General features: G+C 39.8%; 1 protein-coding gene across 1 annotated transcript in view; it reads right to left on the bottom strand.

The window, feature by feature from the left end:
- Positions 1-7,317: 7,317 nt before the first annotated feature.
- LOC102834178 (follitropin subunit beta-like) overlaps positions 7,318-8,905 on the bottom strand; it is a 9,702-nt gene continuing 8,114 nt past the window's right edge. The window contains exon 2 of the mRNA XM_006864905.1: positions 7,318-7,548. Coding sequence (XP_006864967.1) covers positions 7,318-7,548 — 231 coding nt within the window. The remainder of the gene's footprint in view (positions 7,549-8,905) is intronic.

Below are 8,905 nucleotides of genomic sequence, written 5' to 3'. Positions count from 1 at the left end.
AAAAAAAAAAAAAAAAAGTCTTTTTTCTTGTTCCTCTCTACCCAACATTCAGTGGTGAATTAGGGACATTTTCACACATTAAAACTATTTACAATGAACACTTGCATTTGGAAAGAAGAATAGGAGACATATCTCAGTGGGTTAAGCAGTGATGAAATGCTGTCAGGCAAGCTTATGAAATTCCTCTGCTTAGCAGTGGAGGAAGTTTTATAACTAGTTACTGTTCTATCTCTCCGAGAACAATATCCTTTCTTTGTTCTTTGCTCTTCCTGCATTCTTATTCCATTTTAAAGAAGATTCTTCCATTTCCATTATTCTTCCTGGTCACATTTGAAATAGGTATTGAATATTTACCATCCTTATTGTTGTAGAGGTTCTGTAGTGTACTTCTGCTGGTCAATTTTGGGAGTCCAAAGTTGGTTCTAAGATTTAAGCAACAAAAGATTATTAGGATGGCCTCATGTTTTCTTTGGCAAATATTCATTCAGCTAATAAACACAACCAAAGTTCTAAACACAATTATCTAAACATAAGTATAATTCCTGATTTATTTCTTTGCTTCCTTACAACTCTACTGTTCTATTGTTGTTAAGTTTGTCAAGTTGATTCCAACTCATAGTGACCTTGTACATGAGAAGCAGCTAGTGAGTATGAACCATTGACTTTGTGGCTTGCAGTCCAGCGCTTATACTATTTAAGAAAAAAGTTTCAGATAATCTTAATGGACCTTTGTTTCTCAAGCCCATTTTATCTTATTTTGGGTCTAGAAGCAATAGTAGACTTTTATATACTATCAAGTATTTACTGATGAAGATCAAAGAGCACAGCCTTCAGTATGGATTGCATCTCAATGTCAAGAAAACAAAAATCCTCACCACTGGACCAATAAACAACATTCTTATCAATGGAGAAAAGATTGAAGTTGTCAAGGACTTCATTCTTCTTGGATCAACTATCAACACTCATGGAAGCAGCAGTCAAGAAATCAAATGACGTATTGCATTAGGCAAATCTCTGCACAAGACCTTTTTAAAGTGTTGAAGAGCAATTTTTAGCTTTGGTTCACATTTCTTCCACTTAGTCCAGGCCTTATAATGTGATACCTTTAGGAACAGATGTTAGTAGCAGTCTGGCATCATCTAGTTCTTCTGGTCTCAGGGTCATGGAGATGGATGTTCATAGTTCCGTTAATCCATTGGACTAATTGATTCCAAGATCTTCAGTTTTCATCAATATTCATTCTTCCACACAGGGAGAGACCAAAATTTGTACCTTAGATGGGCACTCATGAGCTTTTAATAACCCAGTAGCTACTTATCAAAATAGAACATAAAACACTGTGTTTATGGACTGTTATACCAATTCACCATAATATCCCCCTGAGACTATCATTTCTGAGCCCCCAGACCCAGCACGTCAGGCAGTAAGAAAGCAAAAGTTCATTAAAAAGACTTTTTGTAAAGGAAGAAAAGACCAAAATGAATGTCAGAAGAGATGCTTAAACTTGCTCTCCAATGGAGAGACACTAAAGCAAATAGAAAAATGAGGATATAGAAGAAGTGAACAGAAAATTTCCAAAGGCAGCTCAAAGAAACAAATTTAAGTATAATACTGAAATGTGCAAAGACCTGGAGTTAGAAAACTAAAAGGAAAGAATATGCTCAGCGTTTCTCAAGTTAAAAGAACTGAAGAAAAAATCCAATCCTTGACTTGAAATATTGAAGGATTCCAAGGGCAAAATATTGAAAACATCAAAAGAAGAGGGAATATATTTCTTGACTTTTTACATTGGTGGTCTCATATAATATTTGTCATATAATAATAATATAAAATAATTTATCATAGTTTTATTCAATGGAATGTGGTGGCTCTGGAGGATAAACACTGGTCTGTGAACCATGAGGACCATGGTCCAAGCCCACCAGTTGCTCCATGGGAGAAAGATGAGTTTTCATTCTCATACAAGATTTACAGTCTCAGAAACCTTATGCAGGATTGCTATGCGTTGGAACTGACTCCATGGCACTTAACAATGACAAGAAAATTTTCCTCAGCATACTTTCTTCCAGGTTCATTCATGTTATGAGGTATTATTCTTTAACATTGCTTTGCGTTCCATTGTGTGTTTATATCAAAGTTTGTCTATTCATTTGTCTCATGATAGACACTTAGCTGCTAAGATAAAATCTTTATGGGAACAGATGGCATCATCTTTCTCCTGCAGTGCCTCTTGTGTGTTTGAACCACCAACCTTGGGATTAACAGTCCAGTGCTTATCCTCCAGCACCACCAGGAATCCTTGTTACAGGATTGCTGTTGTTTGTTGTTAAATGCCATTGAATTGGTTCTGACTCACAATGGCCTTGTATAGAGTTTCCTAGGAACAGCTGGTGAGTTTGAAACCACCAACCTGGCCTTTTTACAGGGTACGTTGTTGTTATTAAGTGCCATTGAGTCAGTTCTGATTTGTTCAGACCCAATATAGGGTTTCCAAGGAGTGATTGGTGAGTATGAACCCTTGATTTTTTGGTTCAAACCAATCTTGTGGTCCTGCACTTATACTACAGTGCCACAGCAGGACTAATTCCAGGGAACTGATTTTGTTGTGAAGTGTCATTGAGTCGGTCGGGATTTCTAGGATTCCTAAGGAGCAGCTGGTGGATTTTAACAGTCAATCTTGTGGTGACCCTACAGCACCACACCAGGAGTCCTTATAGGGCATTGTCATTGTTGTTATGTGCTCTCAAGTCAGTTCCAACTCGTAACCACCTGGTATAGAGTTCTCAAGGAGCAGCTGGTGGGTTTGAACTGCTGACCTAGTGGTTTGCAGTCCAGTGCTGATCCTATGGTGTCACACCAAGAATGTTGTTGTTAAGTGCTGTCGAGTCGATTCCGACCCATAGTGACCCTGTATAGGGTTTCTAAGGAGCAGCTGGTGAGCTTGAACCACCGATCTTGAAGTTCAAACAACTTTGCAGTCTGACACATTAGCCCACAGTGCCACACCAGGACTCCGAATAAGCAGCCATACATAAACAGTCCTAAAACTAGTGCTGTTGAGTCAGTTATGACTCATAGATACCTCATATATGTTAGAACAGAACTATGTTCTGCAGGATTGTCCATGGGTGATTTTCCAGTAGTACGTCACCAAGCCTTTTTTTACGTTATCTCTGGATGGACTCTAACCTTTAACTTTTTGGTTAGCAGCAGAAAGAATGAACCTTTAGTATCACCCATAGAAATAAGTTAAAAAATGGATGTGGATGTAAATTTTATTTACAAAAATAGGTGATGGCGTAGATTTGGTTTGTGAATTTGGATTGTGGATTATCCTTTGATCAACAACTATGGCCATGCTATCCAGGAAAAACCCTAATCCCCACATGTGAGACCTGCCATGGTCTGACTTCTGATTACCTTTTTATCTTCTCATCTCATTATTATAGGTTATGTTTGTAGCCCTAGTTTCATCATCGAAGCCCTACTAGCACAATGCTTAATCTCTTGCCTTCTAACTTGAAGGCTGGCAGCCCACCAGTGGCTACATGGGAGAAATGAGGTAGCAATCATTTCCCACAAAAATAATTTAAAAACAAAAACAAGCTCATTGCTCTTGAGCCAATTTTGACTTATAGTGACTCTCTAGGACAGAGTTGTTGTCGTAAAGTGTCTTGGAGTTAGTTCCAACACATACTCACCCTGTATAGAGTAGAGTCTTGTTGTGGTGCTGTAGGATTAGCACTAGACTGCTAACCCCAAAGTTGGTGGTTCCAACGCATGAACTATACCTTGGAAACCCTATACAGGGTTGCTATAAGTCAGAACCAACTCCACAGCATTTAACAACAGTAAGAGAGAGTAGATGTGCTCAAAGATTCCCAAGGCTGACAGCAGACAGTCAAATTTCTACCATGGAGCAACTGGTGAGTTCAAACCACTGACTTTTCAGTTAGCAGCATAATACTTTAACCACTGCACCACCAGAACTCTGTTCCATAGCTGTTACAATTTAGGAAACCCTATGGGGTCACTGTAATTTGGAATTTAATCTATAACTATTATGGATTGAATTGTCTCCCTGAAAATATGTGCTGTAAATCCTAACCCCTATTCCTGTGGTTAGGGAGCACAGTGACTGGGTAGGATAAGCACTGGATGCTAACTACAAGGTTGGTGGTTTGAGCTCACCAGCTGTTCCTCAGTAGAAAGATGAAGCTTTCTGCTGCTGTAAAGATTTGCAGCCTTGGAAACCCTGTACGGGTCTCTGAGTCAGAACTGACTCAATATTAGCAACAACATACCTGTGGTTATAATCCTGTTTGGGAATGGGGTTATTTTGTCATTTTAATGAGGGAATATTAGGATGGGATATATTTCAAATCAGTCTCTTTTGAGAAATCAAAGAGCAGATTAAGCAAGGAAGGGAGGAAGCAGAGATTGGGAAGATTGATGCTATGCCACATGGAATCTCTAAGGAATGAAGACAAGGCTCTCTCCCAGAGTCAAAAGAGAAAGAAAACCTTCCTGCAGAGTTGGTCCCCTGAACTTGGACTTCTAGTCTCCTAAGGAGCTCTGGTACTGTAGTGGCTATGAATTGGGCTGCTAACCTCAGGGTCAACAGTTCGAAACTACCAGCTGTTCAGTGGGAGAAAGATGAGGCTTTCTGTTCCCATAAAGATTTACAGCTTCGGAAACCCTGTACAGGGTCGCTAGGAGTTGGGACTGATTCCATGGTACATTAACAGCAACAACAACAAACTGTGAGGGAATAGAATTGTTTGTTAGAAGCACCCACTTGTGTTATTTCTACTATAGCAGAACGAGTTGGCTAAAACAAGGCCATACAATGACAATTTCAATGTAAGAGTTCCCTGGTGGCCCAACTCATTCAACTCTTGGACACTAATGGGAAGGTTGGTGGTTTGATCCCACCCAAAGCCATCTAGGAAGAAGAGACTGGCTTTCTGCTTCTGAAAGGTCCACAGTCTTGGAAAACCTATGGAGCACCTATCTACTCTGCACACACAGTTGCCATGAATTGAAATAAACTTAATGGCAAATAAATAATTTCAGTGTGTCAAACTATTGTAGAGAATATAGATATGTTGTTGTTGTTGTTGTTGTTAAGTGCCATCAAGTCGGTTCTGACCCATAGCAACCCTGTACAGGGTTTCCGAGGCCATAAATCTTTATGGGAGCAGAAAGCCTTATCTTTCTCCCGCGGAACAGCTGATAGTTTCGAACTGCTGACCTTGTGGTTCGCAGCCTGATTCATAACCACTACACTAACAGAGCTTCTTTACGCTAACAGAGCTCTTTACCTAATGCCAGATTTGGATTGATACAGCTGATCATCACTACCTACAATGTTGCTTCTAACCTTGAGAAAATATCTCCTGGCAAAGGAGTCAAAGGAGAGCTGAGCTCAGAGCTACGGTTTCAGGGTTCGAATCCTGGTTCTGCCATGAAAAATCTCTGTGATCTGGGGTAGGTCACTGAATATCTGGGGCCCTCAACATTTGTATCTCAAAGTTTGAAAAATACACTAGATAGCTTCCAATGTTCCCACCCACAATATGATTCTAGGTGCTGGCGTTGCTAAGTTCTGGAGGTGGTGGTTATGGGCCATGGAGACGGTTGCTACTGTAGCAGAACAAATGTTTTAAATGTTAAGAAATATAAATAAAGTGTTTTTAGGAATACAACGGTTTTTGTGAAAATATTTCCAAAGGTGAGGAGAGGCAATAGTTACAGAACCATTAGGAGGTATATTTTAGATTTTATTCTAATAAATATGCACACATATGAGTCATTTACTTATATGCAAAACAATCAAAATCTATGACTGTTGGCTAACATGTTTATTAAAAAAATAAGATTTAAATAAATTAAACAAAATGAATGTGAAACAAGTACATAACTAAGGGCGTTAACATCTTTAAAAGAAATCAAGCATGTAGTATTTTCATTCTTGAAACAAATCACAGCTCTGGGGGAATGAGGAAAGACAAAAGACAAAGACTGGTAGAAAGAATCCTAGAATACAGAGAAGTTATTTTTCCTTATGGCTAATTCTTTAGCTATTCCTCAGAAGTCTGATAGTATTTAAGTGACGGAATTGGTGTGGGCTAATTTCACAGGTCCAAATTAATATTTCCCATCTTTATCCTTAACTAAAACCTTAAGAAAAACCTCTGGACTTGGTAGTGTTGTTGTTAAGTGCTGTCCAATCAGTTTTGACTCCAACTCATAGCGACCCTTTATAGGGTTTCAGAGGAGCAGCTGGGGAGTTTGAACCACAGAACTTGAAGTTCAAATCGACCTTGCAGTCCAATGCAGTCCACAGCGCCACACAAGGACTTGGTAGTACTAAGGTAGCTTTGAAATCCTGTGCTCTGGGTACCCAGTCACCTCCTCCCCCTCACACACAATTAGAGAAATGCATACTAAGCATTCCATGTGCCACAGAAGGACAAAACAGGTAGAACTGATGTCACAACTTCAATAGACTGACATTGCTGGAGACAGCCTCATCAGGTCTTTCAAACCTCCTCTTTCTGCTGTTTCCTGAACCATAAGTGGTTCAAACTCACCAGCTGCTCCTTGGAAATCCTGACCAGGGTTTCTATGAGTCAGAACCAACTCGACGGCACTTAACAACAACAATCTCATTTCTGATATTTCTTTCTTTACAGAAACCATGAATGAATTTCTGACTAAATTCCAGTTACAGTGCTAGACACTGAGACTTCAATCATGAAGAAAATGCCACCCAGGCTCTTGAGAGCTCAGAAGTCTAGCAGGAGACTGTGATTCTGCTGCATTGGTTCTTTTACCGCATTGAGGCAAAAACATGGCCTCAATTATGGCAATAACTTTTTGAGACTATTGTAGTTCCTCTATGTAAAAAACAAACAAACATTAATGTCTACTTGCTTATCTTTCTATAATTAAAATGACTCATTTGTCATTTCCTTCCTGGGCTCTCAGCATCCCCATCTCTAAGAGGAAAAGTTGCATTAGAATGCTTGGAAGGTGATTAAACAGGAAAGTGCCAAAGAGACTGTGAGTTAAGACAGAATAAACTTTTGGAGCTGGACCTGGAAATACAGGGTTGAGTGGTGACAGGATCTTGGCCTCAATGCTGTGAATTCCTGGAGCCCCAACTGCTGCCAGGAGAGCACATCTCTGTGGGATCTGATGACCCCCATGCCCTCAGTGGTTTGCAGCCTGGGCCATTGTACACACGTGGACTTGTTGGCTGTGGTGATCCTCGAGGGGGTCAGGGTAGGCAGCCTGAGAAGTCCACTGTGTTTACTCGTTCATGTCACTGAAGGAGCAGTAGCTGGGCCCCAGGCCTCGCACGGTGCAGTCAGTGTTGTTACTGTCACACTGGCCACAGTGACATTCAGTGGCCACTGGGTACGTGTACAGGGAGTCTGCATGGGAAGCACAGCCGGGCACTCTCACTGTCTCATACACCAGCTCCTTGAAGGTGCACACTTGCTGGATGTTGGGCCTGGCTGGGTCCTTGTACACTAAGTCCTGGAATGTTTAAGAAGGAAAGAGTTAGGTTACAGTTTTCAGAAGTTTCTGTTTATTTCAGTCAAAATGAAACAGGAATTCAATATTGCTTGCTGTAAAATTTACCTATTCCAACCCACTTAAAGGAGTTCTGTTCAAGGAAATGCGACCTATTAAATTGTCTTTATGCCACAGGGCATTTCATGATGATTCTGGAAATCTTACAGAAAATAGGTCTTTCCTTCTTCTTCTCTCCTCAGTTATATCAAAACATTATTTCTCAAACACTAAACAAAAGTGGTACTGGAATATGACAAAAACAAAAAGGGCAATATGTCATAGAATTTCGAGCTGACTTCTGCCTATTTAAAAACTCTTAATGACAATTTAAAACATACAACATTAGAATTTAATTGCTCAGAAAATTATTTCCAAATACATAATCCCTGTGTGTTTATAAAAAGTCAAAAAAGATGTCATGTCAAATGTTAAGACTGAGATTGCAATGTTTCTGAAGTTCCATACTGCTCAGATTTGGAACTTTCCCCGACTCTCCTCCTAAGTTCTTTGTATTTTAGAGCTTTGGATTTCAAAAGGATATAACATGTTTTGCATATAAAATGTTTTAATCCAAACAGAAAAATTTACTCCAACACTTTCTAGTGAAAAAACTATTTACACTGAAGAAAGAAATTGGAATTTCTGGCTTAATTTGTTTAAAGAACATGCTACCAAGTCTACATCACAACATAGCACAATATATTGAGTAATAACTGGAGTTTGATCAATCACACTATTTACTAATATATAATTATGTTGTTATTGTTTAGTGCTGAAGCATTGGTTCTGACTCATAGTGACCCTGTATTGCGTTTCCAAGAAGTGATTGTTGTGTTTGAACCAGCAGCCTTGTGGATCAAACCAACCTTGCAGTGCAGTGCTTATCTTATAGCACCACACCATGATTCTAATATGTTGTTGTTGTTGTTATGTGCCGTGGAGTCGGTTCCGACTCATAGTGACCCTGCACAGAGTTTCCGAGGCTGTAAATCTTTACGGGAGCAGAACGCCTCATCTTTCTCCCACGGAACGGCTGGTAGTTTCGAACTGCTGACCTTGAGATTAGCAGCCCGACTCATAACCACTATGCTACCAGAGCTCCTTAGGACTCCAGTATAGTTCATTAAATATTGATATTTTCAGTTTTAGTTTATAGATTGAAATTGTGGCTATATAACCAGGTTCTATAGGGGTAAAATATAAAAGGAACTATTTCTTTACTTAGGAGCTCTGGTAGCGTAGTGGTTACGAATCGGGCTGTGAACCTTAAGGTCAGCAGTTCGAAACTACCAGCCGCTCCGCGGGAGAAAGATGAGGC

The sequence above is a fragment of the Chrysochloris asiatica genome, unplaced genomic scaffold, assembly GCF_000296735.1.
Source record: "Chrysochloris asiatica unplaced genomic scaffold, ChrAsi1.0 scaffold00072, whole genome shotgun sequence".
In the NCBI taxonomy this organism is placed as follows: domain Eukaryota; kingdom Metazoa; phylum Chordata; class Mammalia; order Afrosoricida; family Chrysochloridae; genus Chrysochloris; species Chrysochloris asiatica.
The sequence above is the reverse complement of the archived record's forward strand: the minus strand, read 5'-3'. Positions and strand labels throughout refer to the sequence as shown.